The sequence below is a fragment of the Lichenostomus cassidix genome, chromosome 1 (assembly GCF_008360975.1).
Source record: "Lichenostomus cassidix isolate B80296 chromosome 1, HeHo_3.0, whole genome shotgun sequence".
NCBI lineage: Eukaryota > Metazoa > Chordata > Aves > Passeriformes > Meliphagidae > Lichenostomus > Lichenostomus cassidix.
The window spans coordinates 49,672,952-49,700,631 of record NC_139479.1 but is presented as its reverse complement, the minus strand read 5'-3'; the positions used below and the strand labels follow the sequence as shown (position 1 = coordinate 49,700,631).

Genomic DNA, 27,680 nt, shown 5'->3' with positions numbered 1-27,680 from the left:
CCCAGAACATTTTTGTTTATACTGCTGAGTGCCATTTTATTTGTTCCAGCTTTCCCACAGATGCACAAATTCTGTGAAAGGAAAAAGAATGTCTACTTGCTATGATGGCTTTTTAAAAATCAGAAAAGCAAAATCCATTTCTTAAGCAAACATTCCATTAAAAAAAATCACTATGTGTTTATAGAAAAGAAAGGTTTAATTTAAAAAAGTTAATAACTGGTATTCCAGAAGGTTTGAGTCATCCACAGTAATAATTAGGGGGTTTGTTCCATACAAAATGCTTTATTTAACCTTCATGCCTCCATTCAGATAATTGTACAAATGCATACATTTAAAGGTTTAAACTCTATTTCAATTCACAGCTCAGTTCATAGGAAAGTTGAATACAGAAAAGCAATGCACCAACAAAATATGTCTGAGACACCATTTAAAACAATAACACTTGTTCATTTAAATCTTTGAGAATAGAGTAGAATAATCATCCTCTGACAGAATTTCATTAGGGGACTCCCTTTACATTATCATAGGGCAAAAATCACCTTTGTACAGTAAGAGGAAAAAAAGCTCTGAGTATATTTACAATACATACACTATACATAAATACAAGAACAACACTTACATAATATTAATAAACTTATAACATAGGCATTGCCTAAACACTACATAGTGTATAAATGCAGAGGAAACTATTGGGAAATTAGATCTTCAGAAGTTTACTTTAATTTTTGAAGAAAAGTAACTTTTGTATTTAAAAGCTTTTGAAAAGAAGGCAAAAGAAAGACTAAAAACCTAGTATTTTTGCCTGCTAGCACTGGTATTTTTATTCCTTTTAAATGTAGGAGCTCTACTGACACTACTATCTCTATGGGGTTACCAATAATGGCCTCCCTTTCGCATCTTACCTAGGAAAAAGATTGAGGTGCTCTACTTCCTAATTCCATTGCTGTGAAGCTTCAGTCCCAAATGAATCACTTGGTAAACTACGGGATGTTTTTGTATTTTTACACAGGAGGATCAAATGAACGCTCATTGGTACATACAACAATAATGACCTGATCAGAAGGAACAATTTGGGGCCAAATACAATCCCATTCTTAGGTTTTCATTCCGATATTGCCATAAGGGAATTTGCTTCTTCCATAAGTAACTTGGCCAAGAATATTTTTCAGTATTGTTGTTTCTTCCTAAACACAGCTGAAAGAACTTTCTGATTCAATGGTATTTTTGACCCCACATGTTGATAGCAGTGTCCAAATCTCTCTTTCCCTTGAAGTGTATGAATGCATGTGTCTGTGTGTGGGTTGAAGGTCTTAAGGCTGATGGTGCATGAAACTTAAGTAATTCATTACTATCTCTGTGTATATTTTACAAATGTGCAAATGGGAAACACAACTTATAAGGACAGACAGCAGGTCAAGAGAGCACATTGTGTAGGTGTTCAGTGAAGAACTTACATTACCAAGGAAGACATGTATAGGACAATCAGGAAAGAAATAAACCATGCGGGCTTTTTTAAGATGGAAACGTAGCATGAAAAAGTCTGAAACTAGAAATGGCAACATGAACTCTGAATTGTGAATAATACTAGTTCAGCCATGAAGCTTTGCCTCAAGCTGTCTTTCCAAAGCTCTTTTACACTTAGAAAGGCAGGAAGAGGGAGAAAAGCAGTATCTGAACCTATTTGTGTATTTCATGGTTCATGCTTATGACAATCCATCAAAGCCATCACCTGTGGTTCCATACCAGATACTGAATTATTGTTTTTTAAATGCAGAGGTCACAGCACAGAGCAAGGCTGAGCAAGTCAACCACCTCTTCTTTTGTAACTGAGAGCACTTTGGCTCACTGAAGCTTCTGACTCTGAACTGGGAAAGATGTTGTAGGTCATTCATATGGACAACAGGATCTCAAGTAATTTTTTTTAATTCTTACTTCTGTAATAGCTAAAATTCACATGCCCAGTTTTGCTTCTCTGGAGGACTGAAGAACTCTGTATTCAATAATGTAAAAATTACCACAAGGGCAATTAATTTTATTTCATAATGAAAAGTCAGTGGGCATGAGCTGCTATAGAAGAATGCTGGAAATGCAAGATAAAATAAAAAAACCAACAAAAAAACCCAACAAAAACCCAGGGAAACCCAAACTAGTCAAAACAAACCACAACAGACTAAACCCCCCCCCAAAAAAAAAAAAAAAAAAAAAAAAGCAAGCACCCCAACTCAGAGTTTGCTTTTCAGAATAAAGGGAAAACAGCCTGGCTCATTTTGGGATGGTGAAGACAAGGTGCCCTTTCCTACAGAAGAACTAACACACATATGGCTGGAATCAGCCAAACCTCCCAACATGGCAGGTTTCTAAGGGTGCCCCTGTGTAGTCTTGTTGCTCCAGAACAAAGAACCAAACACTCCTCTCCAACAATGGCTTCGGGGTGAGAAACTGATGGTTCCTTTGTCCTTCTGACGACACATTCTCCTAAAATCCCCAGCATGAGTTGTATTCTTTTATGTGCTTAGTATCTGGAGATTAAGTTTGGGACAACAAAGTAAGTATATGCACATTCTGATGGGATTATTTCTGCCAGTGGTTAACATTTAAATTTTTTACTGAACGAGCAGCCTTGTCACATAATTAACTCATGTGCATAAATATCTAATTTTTGCATGCACATCAGTGTACGCTTTTTATGGGTTTTTGTTTTTCACCTGCACTTTCATCTGTGTATGAGCCTCAGTGAGACTCCAGCAGCAACCCACTGATAGCAGCAGAAGTCTAGACAAAATGCAGAATTTTTCAAATACAAAAATTTTGCCTGGATAAATGACAGGTACAAATTCAGAAGATGGAAAGCAATCTTCCTTGGCAAAGGCATTAGGACAACCAGTTACATTTTGATTTCCAATAAATTAATTTTTAAAAATAGAAGAAGCATGAGGACTGGCATTATACTGCTATTTTAAGAATCCAATAGCAGTAGTTAATATTTACAAAAAAAAATTGAGAAAAGCAAAGAGTGCAAGAGTCACAGCTGGCCATTTTCTGGTAAGATCAATTAGTCTATTGATGCAAATGTTTAGGCCACTCAGTATAAAAAATCTCCATACTTTATTTTAGGAACATTGACTTCTTGTTTGCTATTCAAATAGTCTCTAGACTGACAGTCCCAAATTTTTCACTCACTTGTCCCCAAAAGAGAAGTGATACATTTTGTCCACTCATGAAGTCAAGCCAGATGATACTAAACACTATGAGCATTACATGATGAACAGAAAGGAGACAACTCTTGTGTTTCCAGAGTTCAATGCAGAGGATTTTTCAAGAGAATCCCTGTTCGATCATACTCCCTAAAAAAAGCTCCATTGGGCTTATTGCTGGTTTTTGGATTACTTCACTAGAGAATACCCTGGATACATGGGCATAGCCAACACAAATTGGGAAGAAATCCCCTAAAACACTGCTTTGACAATGACCTCCAATCATACCTACTGAGAATCGGTACGGCTACAAGTCATTTGTAAACTAAGGTTTATTTTCTTCTTACAAATATATGACAGATGTTATCTGAGAAAATAACTAAAACCTCTAACACAGTATCTCAACATGTGAACATACAAATGGCACTTTGTGTTTGTTTCTGTGCTGCATTATTGTTCTCCAAGTAAAATTTCATTTTCACCTTATTGTTAACAGAATCCTGTTAAGTTATTGCTGTGTAAAAGTATAGGAACATCCCATCAGTTCTAATTACAGGCACTTTCAGTTTCTGTTTCACCTTTTAAAATAGATTTCAGGCTATTTCACTGAAGTGTACGTGTATTTAAAATGTCAGATCAGATCTGTCCTGCTACAATGGATATTCTTGACATGTTACTGCACCTAGAAGACTAAACTCCCCTGGAATCAGCAAAAAGCAGCTGCCTGTTTCAGCTCTGCAACCTTTAATCAAGACGCACTGTAGTCAGGGAAATACAAGAAAAAATAAAATCATATGAGCATTTCCCATTCCTGAATCTGCAGTTCATTGTAAAATGCCAGAAGAAAAAAAAATCACAAAACGCCAAACCTTTCATATGGTTTTCATTTTGTTTAAGTGTTTTCTTCCTTTATTCAAAGACATTGAGCGCTGACTTATTTGATACTGAAGGACTCAGTATAACTTTGCTATATCACACACCATCTGCAAAACAGCAAAGAAGTGGCCACTCCATTTTGCAGAGAAAACACACTCTGATAAAACAGAACAATTTACTTCTTGTGTTTTGTATTTAAGCTTTGAAAGGCATTATCTTAACAGTCTTCCCAATGACAACTAAAGGCAAGGATTGTTTAAAAACGTACTTCATTTAACCTAAATGTAACTTCATTTAACCTTCATTTAACACCCCATGTAAAATTTGAGGTTGAAAATACTTTTCCATTAGCACATATATTACAGAATATTTTAACTGTTACAAGTATAGTAAAATACTTTCAAGTTACTTTGATTTCTAAAGATGCAGTATCCTTACAGTTACATTTTTATGCCAAAACCTGATTTATTGTGGAGAATTTAGGCCTTTTCAAGATTACAGTGGGCATGACTTCATAAGCATACATTACACAGCAACTGCTATGCTATAGCAAAACTGTGAAAATACAACAATCTTCAAATTTCTTTGTGCGCTTCTCCAGTCATGTAACCCAGGCAAAGGCTTAACTCAGTAACATGAGCTGGTTTCTTAAGGTAGTATTTTATATAACAGTGTTTATTTAAAATTCTTCCTTTTTGGTTTTGTTTGTTTGTTTGTTTTTTCCCTAAATGAATTTTAAATAAACTTGTTTATTACCTGCACATGGGTAGACACACTTGGTAGTGCTGGGCATTTTATGCATGAGTGTAATGATGAGCATGTGGGAGTAGCATGGATTTACTGAACAATCTTAAGACTTGGCTGCTGTTGAAGATGCAGTTTCATACACTGACTTTCCCAAATTAAATTCAAACTAAAAATTAAGTGAGATATTGTTAGTCATACTTACGCTGATTTTGAGGTATCCACCTTCAATAAAGGAGAAAGAGATTTTTTTACATTAAACAGCATTTATTATCAGAAGATAAATTTATAAATGGCAACTAGAATACATTTTCAATGTGGCTAATGGAAAACAAGACTTATGATCACTGTTATTCCCATTATTAAAGGGGAGAAAGGCCTTCCAGCTATTTGTCCATGCTCTGCACTGCGATTTTACCCAAACGTCAACACTGCTGATGTAATTTTCAACACTGTTAATTTTGTTATACATTACTCCAGCAAATAATCACATATACAAGTCAGTCTAAATCTATTTAATTAATTATGTAAGCATGACAGAGAATAAGGAATACTGCATCTTCATCCTCAAGTAAAAACTTCTGTTGCAATGAGCCAATTTTACAGTGCTGAATATAACAGGTGCTCAAAAAATAATGACAATTAAAAACGTTAAAAGTTCTGTATCAAAGCTGTTTGCTCATTACATTTTCCTAAAATGCCAGCTACTGAGATTTCCTGACAAACCCATTTAGAACTTTTGAAAACATGAAATCTGACACTTCATGGCATAACTTCCCTTGCAAGCTGCAGTGGGCAATGCCATGGTGGACTGAATCTGTGTCTTTCTGAAAGAATGCGCCACTCTATACTTGTGCCTCCTAATTGCTCAATTAAGATTGAGCTACTGCATTGTGTCAGGATGAGATCTGATATTTCTGCATGCTACACATGATGTAAGCCTTCACCATAGCCAACAAATGTCACAGACCTGTGGTTGGGTACAAGGATTTTAGAGGAAACTACCCTGGAGCAATTGCTCGTGGTCTTTGCACGAGTACAGAAATTTGGCAGGTCTGAACCACAGCCAGTGAAGGCAAGGACACACTGAGGATCGGGGGAACATCAGCTCCACATTCAAATACCCCCATCCCACTGAGTGACTTCTCTTACAATACTTCTGAAGGGGACAAAAACCAGAAAGCAACCTCCCAGAGCAATTGGGATCAAAGCCTGCAGGAGCTGGTATGAATGAGAACCTTGTCAAGAACCATACTGGGTACTTGAAACACACTGGTGAACCACTGCTGGTTGTGCAAGTCGTCTGCAGGTAAGAGCAGCATGAGAAACCCTTGCACATGTGCTGGAAAGATTGAACATCTACTTCCTGCCTGTGAAATAACAAAATATAGCACACACTCCTTTACCCTTTGGCTTCATTCTGCTACCATTGCCACACTCCGTGCCTGTGTCCCTTGGCATGAGTGCTGCATTAACCCTCTATCACTTGGGGGTTTTTTGAATAAAACCAGACCCTCTTTCTGTTGCAGTGTTTCCAATGCATAAAGTGACAGGCAATCAGCTGAAAAAACAGGGATTCACACAGACCAACCTTGCCCTTGGGAGATGAGGCTCTCCAGGGTCTGTGATACATTTGCTCCTCCACAGGGCATTTCACAGCTGAATGGTAAAATTTAAGGCCTCTCCATTCCTCTTGTAGCTTTTCTGTCTTCACTGACTACAGGGGAAGCCTAAAGAAGAACACTAATCTCTTCCAGTTGCACCCTGCCTTTGAGAGTAACATCACATCCTCTTGTATGCTAACAGAATACCCATGAAGAGTTTCTGCTGAAACAAGCTTTATTTTCTATGAGAGAAAAAAAATCACAGATCCCAAAAGGAATTCTTCTGTATGCCATTGGTTCTTCAACTGAATTACTGCTATTCAAATAATTAGTTGGTAAAATATTCTTGGGCAGGAAAAATATTTTATCAATTGAATTCTACCTGACCTGATTTCTTTCCCTAAATGCCAAGAATGACAAATGCATTTAAAGGGATGGTACTGAAGTACACAAAAAACAGACCTCAGACATACTTCATGAAGAACCTCACATACTTTGACAACCAGTTGTTTAAACCAAGAGCAGTAATGCTGCTGGTAAAGACACAGTTCTGCTGCCTTGCAATGCCCCATGGTCAATCCAGAAGCCCTGATCTGTCCCTGGCTTGGAGACGGATTCTAGAATGTCATCGAATGTCGTGGATGTAGATCACCAACGTGGTCAACAGGAATTGATAGAGGCATTTTTCCCACAACGGCTGCAAATAATTTTTGTTGAGTTTCTCTGCTGACCACTCGGCAGTGGGAAGCCTGTGCTATAACAGTAGGAAGTTCCTTTAGAGAGCTGATGAACTATCCTTATTGGGGAATATTAAGGATATTTAAAGAAGAATTTAATCAAATTTAATCAAACTCTAGGGTCTGTGAATGCTGTTATAAAGTATTATCCCAGTCACATTAATCCTCAATTAACTGTAATTGCTTTCACATCTGCACAGGTACTCTCTGATGTTTTTTCTTAAAAGATTACCTCAGTTTCAGAATCCCCCAAACATTACTACATTTACTTCTGGAATCTGATATTTATTAACTGAGACAGTCAAATATTTAAAAATGAACAAGTGGCATCACAAGTTTAATTTGTGCAATTCCTGGAACCAAATATTCATAATTAAATGCATTGCAAAAGACCTTTCCTTATGCATTTTTCAACTCTAAACTATGGAAATCTCAACACTTAAAAAATATTGCCAAGCCTCCCCTTTGTCAAATTTAGCTGAATAGGCAGATCCTTGTGAGGTAAGAAAACAGAAAAACACTATTCTGTTTTCATGAATAACTGATGACTAAGAGTTTCTCTCTTTCCTACATAATTCAATTAATACAAATTGGTTTGCAATTACAGGGCTGTATGGGAATGATCAAGAATTTCCTTTTATTTAATCTGAAAAGGCTTGGATTGAAAATCCCAGCAGACGCAGCCACTGGTACCCATATAAAGGGCCATTTATATCATACTAGACAGCTGGCAAAATCTTGTTATTCCCTAACTCCCAGGGAGAAATCTAATGTCTTGCAGAGCACCACTGCAGAAATATTTCTCTGTCCTACTTACAGTTCATCCGCTAACTCCTCAACAATCAACTCTTTCCTTTATCTTTCCTGCATTCCAGACACAAGTATTATGTTAAAGGAAATAAAAGTACTTAATTGTGGTACCTAGCAGGTCAGTGAAACCATCAAAATTATTAACTTAAATGCTTAAATCTTACATGCTATTTCTGCATACCCCCAATTCTGTTGGTGTGGATTAAATTATTGTCTTGAGAGCCATTTTATTCATTATTGCTTTTTCTCTGCAAGAGATGCAGCCGTTTCTTCTCTGTTTTGTTTTGATGATACATTCAACTCCATTTCATGAATGGCTATACCACTAACCTTGGTACCAGCAAGTACAAGATCTGACTATTTCCTTGTGTTCAAATAATGGTTGTGGGGAAGAGGATACCTGCATGAAAGGAAACTGCACATTGAGAACAGGGTAGTAGTTTTTAAGTGGGCTCTTTCTATACAAATCAGAAAATGGTTCTAAGTCAGTCCACGGTAAAATACAGATACTTAATATGGTACTTCAGCAGAGATGCTGCTGCCCTTTGCTTATTTTAGAGACTTCAACAACAATAACAACAAAAAAAAAAGAAGGAAAAAAAAGATAAAAGAAAAAGGTTAAATGGCTGGTGTCCTCTAGGGCATAATGACAAATTGTGGTACGATATTAAAATGCCACCATCATTATTGCAAAAGTCTGATCAAGCGACCCTCCAGCTCCGGCAGTGGGACCTCTCCAGCAGACTCTTCTTGCCTACTCACACACAGCTTGTCTGTAGCACAGCTCAGGTGCAACGCTGACACTGGCCAGATGGTACTGAAAACAAGAGGAAAAAGATGGCATAACACAGATCTAGCGGTCTTGCTCTCATCATCATCATCGTCATCATCATCATCATCGGTTTGTGGTAACTATCCTCCAATCAGCAGTGATTTCAGGAACAAAATGTCTGGCAGCTGAGAAAACATACAAGCTATAAACATTTTTTGTCAAAGGATGCAGCATGTAAAATAATGCCCATTCCTGTAGCATTTCGGCTGCTATTTCCCAGGTGATTGTGATGACACTTTCAGGGGGTAGCCATGCTGAGGGGCAGACAAGGTTAACTTCAGATGGCAAGGAGAAGAGTGGCACTTCTTTTCCTGCTTTTTTTTTTGATTTCTGTTATTATTTTTTGTTACAGATGTCAGGGAAAGCCCTGCCTGTTAACACTGTAGAGGGGGATTCAGCCCTGCTGAATTCACTGCGGGTAGTTAAGAGACCCAGCTCTTAAACTCGGCTGGAACAGGTAGCGTTTCTCAAACCAGCATGTGCCTGCGGCGGTGGAGCGCCAAGTGATCGGAGCGGGAGAAGCTGCGGTCACAGTCTGCACACTTGAATGGCTTCACTCCCGTGTGCTTGCGGTAATGCCTCGTCAGTTCGTCGGATCGAGCAAACTTCCAGGTGCAGCCTTCCCAGGTACATTTGTAGGGTTTTTCTCCTGCGAGAAACAAAAGAAAGAGGGGAGAGGGGAAAAACAGGTTGTGACTTTCCCCTTGTTGCTATTAATCCCCACAATCCCCTCTGCACGCTTCCCATGAACACCCACTGCCTAGGGGCTGCTTTAGGCCAAATTACACAATCGTGAGGTACCAGATCTGCTGAATATAAGGAAAAGGGCCTTGAGATTTATCATTCCTGTGGCATTCACATGACTAAGAAAATCAACAGGATTAAGGCTATAATATAGATCCTACCTTGCAGGGGTGATGCAGGGATTAACATGAGGACAAAGGGATGTGTAATTATTCTCATGATTACCATACGAGTTTGCAATCCTCATCTTGTCAGGCTACACTTTCTCCCCAAATGACCAGATTACCTGATATTTCCGGAATTTACCATGGGCTGACACAGACTTCCCTTCATTCTACGACGTTTATGAAAAAATCTGGTAAAAATCAACTACAATTTCCCAATGAAACATAAAAATTCAAATCTGCAAAACCTCCTCATTATTTACTGCACTTACTTTCAGTAAAATTAATTTTGCATAAGGTGTTACTAGGAATGGTGTACAATTTTTAAATGTATTCAGCCATGGAACTTGCACATGAGTGCTCATACCCATTTACTTCAGTGAGCTCAGACTTGGATTTTTGGAAAATCCCACCCTCTTGTTTTATATTTAAGGGTAAGTACGATGTTGTATTATATCAGAGGAGAAGATTAATACAGCCAAACTGGATTTTGTGCCATGTTTTTAGGCTATACTTTGTGACTTCTATCAGCCACACTCAGTGTCTATAGGTTAAATGCTCTTGGCAGTTACCTTGATCCCACGGTTGAGCATAAACCAAAACTGAGGAATAGAAACTGTGTGACATCCGTATTTATCTTCTTTTTGTGTGTCTAAAATTTTACTTCCCCTTCTGAAACCAACTAATCACAACTTGGACAACAAAAGAGCATCTCTGCAGCAACTGTTTCCTTTGTCAGGCCAATCATTCCTCAGTTATTTATTATCTCTTATGAATCACGAACAGCTTGCAAGAAACTATTTCAATTATATGAGCCAGTGACGCAACGCTTGCTTTGTCGTAGGCAGAACCTCCCTCCTTGCGTTTCTTCAAAAGTCAATAAATGCTTTGCAGAGAGCCCTTGGTTTCAAAAGAAAATTCCCAAGTAAGAATATCATCACGAAGTTCAAACAGCCCTGAGAAATCCAGCTGAAATGGCCTCTGTAAGGAAATCGAGTGCTGTACAGACATCAGCATGACATGTCAGCGAGGTTGTCAGCAACATTTGAGCTCCTTGGGTTGGTACCTTCTGTGCACCATCTGGGCTGTGCTGCAGTTTTGATGTCAGACGGGGGTGGGAAACAGTTGCTGCGAGGAGAGCGCCGCAATCAGGGCTCTGACCACAGCCTGTAGTTGCACCAGCAGCAACTGAGCCTAGATAATTTTATACTCCCCAAACAAGCACAGAGCACCAAACAGTGCTCATTGCCACTGGGTGGCCACAGCGTTGGGCACCTCAAATCCAGCAGCTGCTATGAGCTGGACAGGCAGGCACAAGCTACATGGCAGATGGTGGCATGCACATTCTTGCCAGTGACACAGTGCTACAAAATGTGCTCAAATTCGCCACCAAACTGTCTTACATACATATTCTTGCCACAAACAGTTGGTGCAGAGCACTGTACAAATATAGCAGTACCCCCACCCAACTTGGCAGGTTGACTCCAACACTCTCATCACACCACATCAACATTTTCCAAGTGCAGCGCTTGTTCTGCCCATCCCTCAACACACTTTTAAACTCTTGTGTTCGCCAGATATTGCCTCTGTTGGCTTCTTTGATCACAGACACTTCCAGACCACAGATATTTCTAAAGCTCTGGATTCTTACTTAAAAGCATCTGAAATTTAAATACCTTCAGGGATGGACACTCAACTACTTCCCTGGACAACCAGGGTGAAGAATTTTTTCCTAATATCCAATCTAAACCTACTTTGGTGCAACCTTGGTGTAACTGGAGGCCATTTCCTTTTGTCCTATTGCTTATTACTTGGGAGAAGAGACCAACCCCCATCTTGCAACAAGTTCCTTTCAGGTATTTGTAGAAAGTAATAAGGTTCCCCCTGACCCTCTCTTTCTCTAGGCTGAAGAACCCCACTTCCCTCAGCCATTCCTCATAAGACTTTTGGTCCAGACCCTTCCCCAGCTCTGCTGCCCTTCTCCGGGCACACTCCAGCAGCTCAATATCCTTCCTTTAGTGAGAAGGACAAAATTCAAAACAGGATTCAAGGTGTGGCCTTACCAGGGCCAAGTGCAGAGGCATAATCCCTGCCCTGGTCCTGCTGGCCACACTATTGCTCATGCAAGCCAGGATGCCACTGGCCTTCTCGGCCACCTGGGCACTGCTGGCTCATGTTCAGCTGCTGTTGACCAGAACCCCCAGATCCTTTTCTGCTGGGCAGCTTTCCAGCCACTCTTCCATCAGCCTGCAGCACTGCATGGGTCGTTGTGACCCAAATACAGGATCCAGCACTTGGCCTTGTTGACTCTCATACAATTGGCCTCAGCCCATGCATCCAGCCTATCCAGATCCCTCTGCAGCACTTTCTTGCCCTCCAGCAGACCAACACTCCCCAACTTGGTGCCATCTGCAAACTTACTGAGGGTACACTCAATGCCCTTGTATAGATCACTTACAATGATATTAAAGATATCCATGAAATCCTTGCCCTTGGTACAGAGAATTCCAAATCTTCCTTCCCTCAACAGAAAACAGAGAACCTCACGTAGAAAGGGATGGCTTGTATGAGAAATACCAGAAATAGTTTGTTCATCCATTACAACAGTATCACTTCAGGTAAGAAATGAAAGTCAGCTGATGGAAGGATGTGAGTGCAGATCCCTCAGCTGGAGTTTCCACATGTTGCTTCCAGCATGCCTCCTCAGTGAGTCCTGCCTACCCAGCCCTTACGGAGCTATGTGAAAGAGACAGGACTGACCACATTCCTTGCAAGGTATTTACTCCACTGAAGAAGAATCACTCTTACAACCTAAGAGGACCTTTTGTTGTTTTCAATTAAATATATACACTTGGTGTAAGAAGGAAAAAACCAGCCAAAGTAGCCTCACTCTGAAGACATATACTCATACGCACCTTAAAAAAGCCACTGTAAAGACAACTGTGAAAGATATTGCTCATTAAGGTTAATCAACATTTTAACCAAGTCTAATTTTCTGGGAAAGAATAGTACTACTACTTTTCTCTTTAACAGTTACATTACCTGCGCATGCTCAAGTGCTAGAAAAAAACCTGTTTTTCATATACTAACTCTTAACCTTTTTTTGGCGTCATTGCAGACATGAAGAGTAACCAGTGAGTTTGTCAAAACCAGAAGACCCAGGAGTTCAAACGATGGAGAAAGGATCATCAGGAGCAGAATTGCTACAAGCTGAGAAGCTGGTGTCAGGTATCACACACCAGCTTTGCTTGATGGGCATGAGCACTCATGGCTGAAACCCTCAGCGCAACCAACAGTGAGGAGCTGAGCTTCAGCAGGGCAGCCCAGAAAGCAGTGTGTGAGGAGGTGGACAAAACTGGTTTGTTAACTGGAGGAACTTAACCACAGTGCATATACATATCTATCTATCTATCTATCTATCTATCTATTTATCTATCTATCTATCTATCATCTATCTACCTATCTCTCTATCTGTTTATATTCTCCATTTCAAGACTGCATTGCAGCGGAGTTGAAGTCAAATACTCAACCATTCTGACTCAGACACTTCTGTCTCTGTGCAAGCACTTGAGTTTAAGTGTTTAAAAAACTCTTGGGTTTAAAGTGTGGGCACGTTTTGACTCCTCAGGCACCCAGACACTCAAATTCTCATTCAGCTCTAAGGAGAAAAAGGCTGTGTGAGTCTTTCCTGGGGTGGTGAAAGCACAGAACTGAAGAAGTCAAAACAGTAGACAGTTTTGGGAAATTGGAAGCAAGGAGAGCTGCAGAAAGAGACTAAAAACATGTGGCAATTAGGAGGAGTAGAAAAGGAAAACTGGAAAAAGATAAAATCCTGTTAGCTCAATATTCTGAGTCTGTAAAGATTTAAAGAACCTATCAATTTAAAAATAGATGCCTGAAGCTGTGAACATTTGCTGACCCTCTACTTTTGCACCTGTCTTTGAGAGCACTATTGTTTGGTCCTGAAACCTGACAAAAAATATCCCAAAACACACAGAAATTCCAATAATATTGTGCAGCTCTGTCTTGCAATACATGGATAGTGAACAGTACACAACAACAGCCATTTACATAGATCAAGTGGGACCTTGGAGCATGAAAAAGTACTTCTAGACAGTTCACTGTAGAAAATGAGTATTTTCTATTATTTGGGAGAGTTAATTATGAAGTTTTGAATGGATGAGTCAATGCTCCAGATGGAAATAGTCACTTTTCAATCTTCTATTAACTCAACATGTATTTCTAAGAGCCCTCCAAAACCAAGCCTTTTGTAGTGCAGATGCCACAATCCAAATTAGTTTAATTACTTTTACCATATTATTTTTCCTAACCTGCCATGACTCCTCTCACTTAAGCACTTAAGAACATGGTTACAACTCCTGCTCATTAAATTTTCCGAAACTCATCAAATATTGAATTAGTAAGGCTGAATAACGACCAGTGTTCAGCCATTCCAAAATTTTCCACCCTTCAAACAGCCCAACACCTGTCTTCCCATATCTTTATTCACGTACCCTGACATCTGGAAGATCATTCACCCAGGGAAATAGATTTCTTGAACTTTTACTTTATAGCCTGATGCCATTCACATATTCCTTATTAAAAAAGCTCTATGTAGGTACCAGCAGAAGACATGCCATGTAGAGATTAAGGGCCCAGGGTCTGCTCTGTGCCATGCAGAATTTCCCACATCGAATGTTCCTCAGCAGTCATCCTCTGCCCATCAATTAGCTGGTATCACAGTACTTGGTGCCAGACCAGATGTTTCAAAGACAGACACCACAAAACCACCACGTAAATAGTAACGGGTTATTCTGCCAGCAGGGAACTGTTCTGGAACTCCAGGAAACAGAGCTGGGCTTACATTCATTCCTTAGGCAAGGAACCTTATTTACTGGAACTGCAGATGCCCTATGTCCTCCCTGCACACTTGCAGTTCCTTTCATTTGTGTATTATTTAAGTTTCACTTATCCAGCAGTTTAGCAGGCTCTTGGCAACCATAAGGTAACACTGTCTATTACCAGGACAGAAAATATCCCAGTGCTCAGGCTGTAAACTGTTCTCTTCCTCTGATATACCCTCCCCTCTCTGGCATTACAGATGTGTGCCATATCCCTTCTTATTTATGTCCTCTTCAGACATCCCTATCCAGCCATTTTGTCTGCACATGGAATTGTCACCATGACTCTTGAGTTATTATGTCACTTCTCTGCAGCTCCTTCCTGCAATGACACATGACATTTTGAAATGCTGGTAACACTTTTATTCCAAGAGTCAACAAGGAAATAAACATAAGGGTCTCTTCAGGGGTAAAAGTTTAGCAATCTAGTCAGATTTTTTCTATGTTTAAGCTTTCACCCAGTGAAAGACAAAGTTAGAAAGCACATGGAAACAAAACCTGATGTATAGGTTTGTGTAGTACTTCCAGACTGGGAGGATGAGGGCATGGAGGAGATGACACCCCTCACCCCATCCACAAAATACAATGGGTTTTAGTCAAATTTGCACAGTTTAATAAGTGGAACTTGCCCAGTTCCGCTATATGCATCTTTATGCCCCAAGTTTCTACTGTTCTTACTCTAGGAGGAGTATTCTGCATATAAAAACAGAGTGAGGTCATAAGGATATAGCTTGAAACAAATTGGAAGAAAATAAATAAGCCAGCAAGCATGCCTCTGCCTATGTCTGATATGCTACATTTTCTACTCAAATGGAACAGATCTGCAGTTTTGCACGGTTGAGGACATCTCCTGGTGATTCCTGGTTTGGTTTCTGCTACAGGATGTTATGCAATATATGTAATATGTAGTATTTATGTCAGCTGTTTTCAGCTCCCATGTAAACACCAGAATTGTTCTGAAGCATATGGGTCAGTCCTACTGCACCCATATTGACAGGACTCCAGGAGGAAAAGTCATATATTGAAAACCAAAAATTATGGCTAATTAGATTTTGCATAGCTACTAAACCAAAGAAATTTTGGACAGAAAAGAATCTTTTAACAGCAAAAATGCTCTCTGATAATGAACATCCTCAGGCACTCCCAGAGGAAGAGGGAAGCTTAGTTTTCAGACATGGGGGAAAGGGAAAATGACAATTCTTACATTTTATGTGATATTTTTATTAGTATATTTTTTAAATGAAAAAGCAGAGCAGTTATCAAGCGCTTTACAACTTCAAAGTGCCTTATAAAGCTTTTTTGAAAATGTAATCCCTCATAAAAGTCTTTCTTTGCAATAGCACTGTGTAACAAATACCAAGTCCATTCTGCAGGTAGCAAAACCAAACCAGTGAGCATCAGTAGCCTTCCCAAAACTGCAGAGAGTGAACAGCAAGGCTATGACTAATACATTAGGAACACCTTATTTTCTGTAATGAAAGTGCTAGATCTTAGCTTCAACCCTTTAAAAGTTTGAAATATTTTCAATCATTTGATGCAAAAATCCAATTCAATTATTTACTTTATGCAGATAGTAATTCACTCTATCTCTTTGGTGAACATAGGCAATTTGATTTTTATGTTTCAGTACTGTCAAAATATGCAAATAAAATATCTTTCTGGGGAGAGATTAGTTTCGTATCAGTTGAGCAAGTCTGGCAAAACAATTTCTACGAGCAGAACAAGAACATACTGTGCTGCCTGGGACACGTCTTGAAGTTCAGGTTTTTTATTTCTTGTTCTCAGTCTGACTTAGGCAAAGCACAGGGACATGGTTTCTTCATGTGGAAACTGGGAACAAAACAATTTCTTCACTTCAAATATACAGTGACAACCTCCATTCTTGAAGAAGAGACAGAACTTCATTACACTTTAGCAGCTCTTGAATTCATTATTTACAAACTCCACTTGTGATAATTCAGGTGGGAGTCTTTTTCTCACATCAAAACACACAAATACCTTTTCATTTCACAGCACTGATGAGCTTGGGTCCTGTTTGCCATCCTGGCCCCTCTCACTCCCTCTGCAAGCCTAGTACCAATTCAGCAACCCTCCTTCTTTCCTTCTACTGCTATTGTCCCATGTGCCACTCTAGGTACACAGCTGCCCTGGTCTGATGTGATTTAAATACAAATCTCAGAAAAATGCCTTTGGGACTAAAAATCACAAAATTCAATTCTCTGTAATTTAAGAAGGCAAATCCATTACATCAGTCTCTGGTCTGTTCTGCAACCACAAGAACAGAAAAGAAAGAGGGGGAATTCAAGCCAATGCCACATTTGCTCTTTCTGGGGCTTCTGCAGAGACTTTGCCCCACAATGGGCCCTGCCCAATACTATGTGATACATGAATGAATTAATGCTCTGGGACATGGATTAGTTATGTACATTGCCAAGGGCGCTGCTGATGCTAAATGATAAATTTTAACTCCTGTGGAAACAGAAAAAGTAAAACATTTGGAAATGTGAAAGGCCTCTTCCTGTGCACCTCAATTCAGGAGCCAGACCAAATCTCAACAGGTCATGAAAAATATAATTTTATTAACCTTCCTGAAATTTGTTTCCTGTATGACACGGTGTATATATATAAGCTTTTAAGTATATGTTAAGTGCATATACATATACACTTAACACATATATATCATAAATATATCTGTAGTGGAAGATGGCATGAAGGAATATGGAACTTTCTTCTTCACAACAGCCACAACAAATATACAGGACTATTGAATTTCCAGTGCTGTGAGAAAAAACTGAGGTTTTTCTTCTCAGAGCAGCCTTTACTTACTACAGTATCTGGGAAAGGTGATGCAACAGATCTATACTTCCATCAGCAGCCAACTGTATGGAGGGTGCCAGCAGACCTGCACACTTACTCTCCTAAACTGGGGTGCTACAGGATTAGGTTTTAGTCTGGCCATCTCCAAATAAAACAACTTTTGTTCACTGTGCTCTGTAACTGCAAGGGAGATACCAAACAAGCTGCACTTCCCCACCCATCTGCCTTCAATGCTGGTACTGTCATTTCTTCTGAATGCTCCACATTGCTCCACCATGTTCATCAAGAGAAATACTCATGTTTCTCACTATAAAACTTTAACATTCCTATTATTTTTTGGAAAAAAAAATCCAAAACAACAACAATTAAAACCTGCCAAAGAAATAATAATTAAAAAAACCCAAAACCACAAAACAAAAAAAAACAAAAAACAAAAAAAAAAGAAAAAACCCCAACAAAAAGCTCCAAGAGATGAGCTTCGTCTCACACACTTTTGCACAACTGATTATTTGTTGTTTGCACTGTGCTAGCAGTCAGGCTCAAGCAGAGGATGGGCTTTGGTGTGGTGAGCTGGGTATAGAAACAGGGCATTAAAAAACCTACCTCCCATTTAAGTGAGCTGGAAATGGAATTAAACTTTCCAAAAGAAGATATACCAATTTTTATCACAATAAAGATCAGATTAAATATATATAATACTAAAGAAAAATATTACCTGACAAAAATATGCATGACAAGGGTAAAGGGAAAAGCTAACTAATATGACCAAAATGCCACTATTTAATATCCTATGTGGAGAAAACACTGAAGTGCAGAAAGTAATGCCTCATTCTACACAGCTAACATCAGATTTTTTTACTTTCCCATGAAACAGTAAGTTTTTGTAGAATTTACCCAGGTTTTTAGCCACTTATTTGCAAAAAAGTCAAGCATGAAAACACTAATTTTCAGGATCTACCTCTTGTTTCCTTCAATGCATGAAAAAAAGGAAAACAGGAAAGAAGAAAAGCTGAATAAAATATTTTTTAAATGCTTTTGTGAAGCTTACTTGCAGTTTTGAGCACGCTGCACTCTCAAAAACTGAGTTTCCAACTGAAGGTTGCCCTGATGAGGACAGGATGGGCATGAGCAACTTCAGACATGTTTCCCAAAAGCCACAGGGTGCCACCAGTAACAAGCTGCTGTTCTCTCTGCTGGGGACTGAGTGGGCTGCAAGAGTTGGAAACCCTGCACGGTGCATTTAGTCCTCCAGGTCTGGGTGCAACATCTGGGAAAGTGTTCTGGAAACAGTGGGAGTAAAGACGTCTTTCTTGCCTTCATGGCACTTCAGGGCTACACATGGTAGACCACAATCACGCCAGAGACCTTAGATGAACTGCAGTTCTTTGGAGGTAGAGCATTAAGTACTAAATGGTTGGCTTAGAGAAAATCCTACTCTGCATAATGAAATTATCATTATTCCCTTGTGCCACACACAGACAAAACACATATGCACCCCATATTTACAAAGTCAAGGGGCACTGTTGCAAATATTTTTCATAACCTTGAGACTGAAAGTAATCACAGACGCAATTAGACTTGCTTTCCCATCAAAGTGCCTTGGAATAACCACATGGGCACTCTTCCATATCAGCACAGCATCAGACCTACAATGCAGAGGAATGACTCCCCGTGTGTAAGGTGAATTCAGAGCCTGCAGAATGTGCCAGAAATGAAATCATTCAACTTTCCACAGAGCGGCTATTGGAACAGAACTGGATGTACAAGCTCCTTCTGGTATGGACACCTGCCTGTAACTATCTGGACTCAGACGACTATCTCACTATGTCCAGAGGTTCCCATTTCTACATCACTACTCCAGGCTGTGGGGGCTTTGGTGAGCCTGCCCTTACACCCTGGTACGTACTGCACCAGCAGACAGCTGCTTTTAAAGAAATTTCTGTCCTGAAACGTGAACCCTGCCCACATCAATGGGAATGGGCTGAGGTTTGATTTATTAAATAATCTTTTTATCTTCTAAAGAGAAACTGCATGAAGAACGAGCAGAAGAGCTAGAAAGCAAAAACTTCTGTGAAATATACTCATTTTCACATTGGAAAGCTCTACTGTTTATTGAAACTGGCAGTGAATTTTAAACAATAAAAGAAAGTATTTCTTAAAAAATAAAAGCATCACCCAACACAAATACAACCTCCTATTTTACTTAAAGCAAATTAATTCCTAAATTGGTTTTGTTTATTTGAATTCCCAGTTTCTGGAACAGCATATGAACCTGCTGTTTGAGGTTTTTTCACCTGACACATTTACATGGTGGAGGAAAAGCTCAGGGATAAGGAGCACACAGGACACGAGAAAGAAAAGCTGAGGTTTTGAAGAGTGAGTCTGGTGGGTAGGTGACAAAGAGTTGTTACAGACCAAAAATCTACACAGTTCAAGTAAAATCCAGACGGATTATTTAAAAAATGTTGCTTTTTCCCAGTATTTGTCTAAAGAAGGCATTACAAACCTGTAAATATGTCTCTGGAACTTATAGTTAGCAAAAGGCATTAAACAGACCTTAAGAAAACAACAGGCAATGAATGGAGTTTTAAAACCTACAGAACAAAAATAACTTTTTTGGTGCCTCTGACTTCTTAAGTCCACTCTGAAAGTGCTCAAAGGAAAATGTGAACAAAGACTAATGACAGGGGCCCTTTCATATTAAAATAATATATGGAGCAACAGTGAGTGAGAGGAATGCAATGTTTGAAAAAGCACAGACTAAATAAAACACCCATGTACTCACTAGTCCTCTCTCTCCTAGGGTGGTGTCTCAACCCAGCTATAAAGGAACATCCTGGGGAGGGAATGCTGTCATTTTCTCAGGTACAAATCTGTACTTCTGATATGTTTACTGTCTCCATGTAACACTGCAGAAGACCCCTTGACACTGACAAATAGACTTCATTACGTCTGTGGCAAAGGTATTTGCTCTCATCTCTCAGGAATGATATAGGCATTGATCAAGGACAAAGAACCAAATACTAAAAAATTCACTTGGCCTGGGGGCTGTATTCAGCCTGGCTCTGCAAGAGCGTCACAAAGCAGCCCCTCTACAGCAGCAGCATTGGGAAGGGTGGTTCAGACCCAGTGCTCACTGGGGCTCACACATCAAGAGCAGCAGTTGCTGCCCAGTATCTGAGCCCCACAAAAGTGCTCTGGTTACAGACCTTGGCCTCCTCCACACCTCCAAGGCAGAGCAAAGCCTTGCCTGTGGATATATGGTGCCTACACCCATGGATTAAATCCATTACCACTTCATGCCACCTGGAAAGTCCCAGGCTTTCAGAGCTGTTGATCCCAGTAAGCCATAGTGTCACGTTCTACCAGAAATTTTCAGCTAGCAACTGAAATCAGGTTGCACAGAAATACCGAATGCTGATTTCTACTACAGTAAATGAAAATCATGTGGAGGTGAGAGACAGGGAACAAATCTCTTGTGTTTCAGACATTGTAAAATTATGTCCCACATAAAGCAGGCATCTTCTTTCTTTGTTGACCTCTTCAGGATGATTCACACCATGTTTTAAACTCCTTGGGCTTCACCATAAGTTAAGGAGGTAGCCACAATGAGCTAGAACTGGCTTTAACCATGGGCAACGTCAGATGTTTAGATGCTCACACAGGGGAATGAACCAATATCACTCAGTCTGGAAGACTTAGCTGTCCTACTGGAAGTGTCAGTGGCAACTTTAATACTACCTAAAAGGCCTGAAATAGCCATTGTGGATCACAAAATAGCATTGCAGCTGTTTCCCTCTCCATTTTCAAAGTAAAAGCAGCAAAGTGAGGAAGGTGAGTCCCTCCATGGAAACAGCAGTTACACTCTCCCCATTCCTGGGGCCAGAACCAGCACCTGTGCCACGCGCAAAAAAGATGAACACAAACTGGGAATGCAACCCATGGCTGCTGGTTTTCCCATTTTTAAAGATAATTTCTTTGCGGAGTCACACATTAGTAATTTTCTTTAAGTTCAATGAAGCAGAAACTTACTCAATGCAAGTCCAGTGAGACAATTTCTCACAGTTTCTCCTTGCAAAAAGAGTTGATAAACCTGAGCTGCGAGATTGCCTGAGAGCCCTGAGGGCTCTCCATCACACCCAATACCTCCTGATAGCTTTATTTGATGATCTGGCAAAACAACAAGAAGCTGATACTAGAAAGAGAAATTTAATACCAGCACTTGGGATTTATGCATTGCTCTATCTATCAGAGGTTTCACTTGCAGCTTTCCTGTCAGAGAGACAATACGTAATTCAAGTTCGCCCCCCAGTGGACTCCATGCCCACACCACCACACTAAGTTTGGAGGACACTGGCGGCAAGTACCAGGGAGCTAGATGATAGCATACTCAAAAAACCTAGGAGTTACTCCAAGAGAATTAAATCCAGCAGTTGCAACTATAATACTGTTTCCCTTTTTCATTGGGATAAAAAGAAGTACACCTTCCAATTGACAAATCTGTTCATTCTGTCAAAATACCACATTGTTTTTCCTCCTGTGTCCAAATTACTGTGAATGTTTCAGTGGCTATGCACAGCAAATCATTTAGACTGGAAAAGATCTTTAAGATCATCAAGTAAATGAAAAAAAAAAAGCTCTCAAACACATCCTGCTTAGGTAAACAATTGTCAGCAAGATGAGCCTGCCTAAAAAAAAAAAATAAGGCACAGATTATGCAATGCTGAGTTTCTGTGATCTTTTCTCAGAAAGTTTCCTACTGAAACTTGCTCACCCTTGCGTGCATAGCTGTCATACTTCATTTATACTTATCCAAAACTGCACTAATTACTGTGGGTCATACGTGAATAATTAACTTCTTTTGCCTGAAGCAAAAGTAAAGGCCAAGATAAAAAATGCAAGATGAGATTAGTACATGGAGTATGCTCATGGCCAATGCTACATGTAAGTCTGAATATACCAACTTCTTATCAAGACCTCACAAGTGTCCTACAAAGCGCATTCAATTTTAACAGCATGAAACAGATTTTTGCATTGGATCCACTGGCTAAATTCAGCACTCACCATTTGTCTAGACTACACTTCTTTCATCAAGCCTGCTGCAATGTCAATAAAAAGCAGTTATCAGCTGACCAATTAATGAAGGTTCTTGATTTGATGTTATTTTTCTTTTTCCCTGAAGTAATAAACCAAACTTCCAGCATGACTACAAAATAGTTCAGGCAGATGTCTTTTGGTGTGGGAAATCATTTCAGCCAGCTCACAGCCTGGTAGGTACTGGGCTTCCTCTGTACTCAGCAGTGAAAGAGAAACACCTTTGCAAGCCAATCCCTGGGTATAGCTGAAGAGGGAATAACATGCCCCAGAGGTGCCAATCCCTCTTCTCTGACTACCCAGAGATCCCAGACAGATAGCATAGCCTTAACACCCAGCTGCCAGGGATGCAAGGCTGGAGAGATGGATCCTATGATTACAGCAGGCAAACTCCTCTCGCGCTGGTGGAGAGTTACAGATGCTAAAACTGGGATTACCTACATCCTCTCAAACCTTCAGTGCCTACTTCTGAGCACCCCAAGTGCACAGCCTGAGATTCAGCAGTGTTGACTATCTAACACTGATTTGGGTGCAAATTTACCTGCAAGCACTGGTCTGCCCCATTAGACTACTGAAAAATTACAAACGTCTGACAAATGTAATTATCAGTGTTTTAAAATGTCATGGCATAAAAGAGTCTTCTCCATTTCTGGGCTAACTTGGGTGTGACATTTCTGAGGTTGTTCACATCTAGTTTTGTAACTTACACGACGATTGCTTATACTCCTGGGCTGGTAGCCAGTCTGGCAGGCTAGAGAAGAGTGACTTCCCTGTGGTATAAGCAGATAAATGGTGTTTTTGTTTCAAACCAAACACTCTGTGGTTCTTATGTCTCCGTTAGGCTCTCTGTCTTTGAATTTCTTACAGCCATATAATGCTCAAAGGGTTATACAGACAAGAAAAGGAAACAACGAAGAAATCCAGGCAGGGAGTTGGAAAAGGACAGAGTAGGGTTAGACTGAGATAAAAGAAGTAAAACAAGAAAGACAGAAAAGGTGAAAGGGTAAGGGTACATAAAAGATATTAGAAGGGTAGGGATGAAAGACCACATTTAAGATAGGAAAGAACAGGGAAGGAAAAAAAAAGAATTAAGACATGACAAATAATGAGAGAGCAGAAGGTACAAGCATTAACAAGAAGATGTGAAGTAACCAGGAAAGCTGGCCTAGAGGGAAATATAATAAAATTTCCAGATCACCAGAACATTTCTGCTGTTTAAGGAAAGGACTCATAGAAATTGTTTTAGTAGAGGATAATAGGGAATACGAGCCTTGTTCAGAATTCCTCTCAACAAAAGTCCTACAAACCAAAAGACATATTGGAAAGAGTGGTGGAGATGTGGCCTCAATTGAAATGGAGAGGCCACCAAGTAATTTTTTTAAATAGTATCTCATACTCTAAATTTGGAGTACATCAGATCACAGAAAACACTAGCAGATTCTCAGCAAAAAACAACATTGTCCTAACATTGTCCCACATACTGGGCAAACACCATCTTTTCTCCAAGGAGTTTCAAGAATGCTCAAGTACATTAAGAGAAGAGAGATCAATAAATTTTATTTAAGCAAATCACCACCAGGGGAAGGAGTAGCACTGAGGTTCAGAGTGTTATATCCACTGCCTTTCTAGCCATCCAATCAATCCCCTTTTAGATTTGCTCTTGATAACTTCAAATTGCTGCTCCTGAGCTTATCCACAATAAGATGACAACTATTACTCATCAGTGCTTCAGCTACCCTTACATGCCTGCCATACAGACTAGTAAGAGCCCATAAAGTTATTAAGGACATCAAGTATCCATTGAGAGTTAAGTATGGTCATCCCTGAATGGACCCCAGCTCCTCTAGGCACCTGTCTTGCATCTCTGCTGTAGGGATCTAGTGCAACCTATTCTCATGCAGTGATGACTTCCCTCTCCAGCATGGGGTAAGTGCCTCTGAAAGCCTCCAGACACACTCAGGACTTGAGCTTCCATTCGAATTGAAAACGGAAGGATTTCAGGAGCACCTGGCATCCAACGGCTGCATCCGTAAAAGCAAGTAGTAGCTCAAAAGAATCAGTTCTGTAGAGCAAAGAAAATGCTGCTGAAGATTCATGACCACACTATATGATCCTGTTGAGGGTTTTCTCCGGACTAGCTCTGGTTGGTCCCAAGCAATGACCACCCTTTGCTGAAGCACAGCAGGTATATCCCTAGAGGCCACTTTTCTGTTTAGTTTCATCTGAGAAGAGTCTGGTTTGTGCTGACACTGCTCTTGTGCTGCCAAGGGGGAATAACAAGGAAGTTCTGTTCAAAAGCACACTGCTCATCTGCACCAGAAAGCCAGTGCACTCATAGACATCTCTGTTATTCACGTACAGGCCTTTGGCTCCTAGTGTAGGATGACAAGCTCAATTTGCCCTAAATTGGGCAGAAACGAACCTGCTTGTCTTAACCACGGTGCACAGTGCCAGCTAATCTTACCTGTGTGCGTTCTCCGGTGAGCCTTCAGGTGGGAACTTTTTGTGTACACTTTGTTGCATCCCTCAAAGTCACACCGATGGATGCGCCGCTTCCTGGAGTCTGGAGACTCAGACCTCCTCTGACGCCTTGTGCTCTCAATACTGAATGGTGAAATTGAACTGAAAAACAGAACAGAAGCAAAAAAATGAAGCAAGAGCATGGTGTATATCCTAGGCCCCAAAAAATCAGCTGTGCCAGAAGTGACTGTGCCAGAAGTGACATAATTTACTATTAATACATAATTAACTATTTCTCTTTCCACATTTTGACACAATTAGTGTTTGCACCAGTGTAGAGCATATTTTGCAGTATGAAATAATTGAAGTCTTGATTTAGAAGTGCTTGTTGTGCAAAAAAACCACCATGATCCTTGAAATACTGTTCCAATAATGAAGCAGCCTGATTTTATCCGAGCTCTATTTCTATTTGACATGTGTCCAGGTACAAGTTCACTGAACTGTTTTCTACACAGTTTATATATAGCCTCCATAACTTCTCTTTGACAAGTTTAAATAGATAAAAAGTCTGAAACCAGTACCCAGATCTGAACTATGGATCCTCACATTTGGCCAAACACCTGTTGTTTGCTTGAATACAGACTGCTAACAGATCCAGATCACCCTGCTGCAGCGACTTTTCCATTTTCTCATTTAACAATTCTCAATCTACCACGTGCAAGCCAATGAATTTTGTTTCCTTTCAGACCACTGATAAATGAAGTTTATTGGAACAAGGCCAGAGAACAATCCCCACAGAAACACACAAATGCATATCAAAGATACTCCATTTACAGCAATGTCCTATGGCCTATCAGTTATCGTGATTTTAAGCAATTAAAAATATAACGTTGAAGTCATGTTGCTTGAGTTTCTAAGTACAGGGTGTGCTGAACCTAATACCTGAAGAAAGCCTTGCTACAGCAATGCATTTGGCTTGGTTAGATAAACTATTATCAAGTTGCAAGGCCAAGATCCAAACCCTCATTGACTGCCAGTAATTATACTACCGAGCCGTAAATCATTATTAACTGATCATCTTATCAACCTCACCACGATTATATTGCACAGCAATCACATTCACCCACAGCTACACCAGCCTGTTTAGCTAAGTACTGTAACAACTCTGGCCTTCATCAGGTTTCTGGGGCTTCCCAGCTTTATTGACATTCAAGGCAAATGGGTCACAGATTTCTCAGGCTGCTCTTTTCAACTCTTAAGACCAATGAGAACGAGAAGCATGAACCCTTGGGGAAGCTACAGTACTAAGACAAGCATTTGAAAGGAGCACTGATGTTGATGGATCTGCTGGGAAGTGCCTCAGTTAACACTGACCTGTGACCTCCCGTTAGAGGAGCTCCTGCACAGCTGTAGCTGTTGCAGCATGCACTGAACTCCAAGAGCTTTCCAGAACTTGCTGAGGACTACTTATATGGGGTTAAAAGTTTGCATAAAGCATCTCACACCATTAGCACGTGATTTCACAGATGCTTTTATTCTCCACATACAAATCTCTAAACCTTGGATTAGCGGTAGTCCAAATTACACATTTTTGTTTAAATATTTTTCACAATGCAATCCTAATTGAAAGCACTAGTAGGAAAAAAAAAAGTCTGTCTGAACAGTACTCTTTTTCTCTTAACATACATTCCTGTTTCACCTTCAGGCAAGAGATTCTCCAGATTAATTATTTATGATGCATGTAAACAGATGTGCAGAGAATTTCTGCAATGGAGAAAGAAGTGGACAGAGGGCCGTAGTATCAACATTAGCTAGCAAAAAGTTGTCCCCAAGAGAGTAATACACATTAGCACTTTAACTATATGACTGGAATACAGATATGTTTAGGTCTCACAGAAATGGCTTAGGAATTGCATTTAAGCATCTGCATCTCAGTACAAATAAAAGTCGTGGATTAGAAGTTTCACTGAGAATGGTTTCACTACTCCAGTTTTTTTTTTTTACATCCCATCAGCTGAAATAAAAGCAAATGTGTAAGTCAAATACTAATCAAAAGCTCAATACTGAACATAGAAAATCCAGTGCTCAAGACCAGAAAATCTGTATCTTTAAAAGTAAGTATTTGTGCATCTTTTTTGCTACATATAACTTATGAGCTGTCTTAAAAGCCTATTTTGTAACAGAGTGTTCAGATCCTGAATAGTACAGCTCATTTAAATGGAAGGAGGATCAAACTTAAAATGCTGCTGCGATTTCCAGCCCCGAGACAAAACGAACCTTGAGAAGAGTCAGCACCTCATAAAAGCTATTTGTCACATACAAGAAAGTGATCTCACTGCTGGGAACTGCTCTGTGCTTTCCCGGATATTTATACAGAAGAGGGTGGCACAGAGCAGTGCCATGAAGATGGCACATGATCAATGCTGCTGCTTCTTAACTGGATTGCTCCCTCTTTCTAAAATGTGTAGGAGCCTACATATTCCACAGGAGGGAGAATAACTGAATAAGCCACAGAAGGTGATGATTATTGCCACCATCCCCTGAGTGCTTCAGAGTCATCACTTGCTCAGCACAGTAAGGAGAAAAGCTACTGTCAGCTAGAACCAGCAGATGCCACCTCATGCCTTACAGGATAAATGGCAAACTAACCAGCAGAGAAGACTCACATGGTAAGTGAGAGCATATGTGCAAGGTGGTTTTCCT

The 27,680-nt window shown here is 40.0% G+C and overlaps 1 protein-coding gene across 7 annotated transcripts in view; it reads right to left on the bottom strand.

Annotated features, from left to right (window-relative positions):
* Positions 1-262: 262 nt before the first annotated feature.
* The window catches only part of KLF12 (KLF transcription factor 12), a 235,561-nt gene continuing 208,143 nt past the window's right edge, over positions 263-27,680 (bottom strand). For all 7 annotated transcript variants that reach the window (XM_085058374.1, XM_085058408.1, XM_085058416.1 and 4 more), the window contains 2 exons: positions 24,982-25,139; positions 263-9,446 (listed from right to left, as the gene is read on the bottom strand). In XM_085058374.1, coding sequence (XP_084914500.1) covers positions 9,265-9,446; positions 24,982-25,139 — 340 coding nt within the window. In that variant the 3' untranslated portion in view covers positions 263-9,264. The remainder of the gene's footprint in view (positions 9,447-24,981; positions 25,140-27,680) is intronic.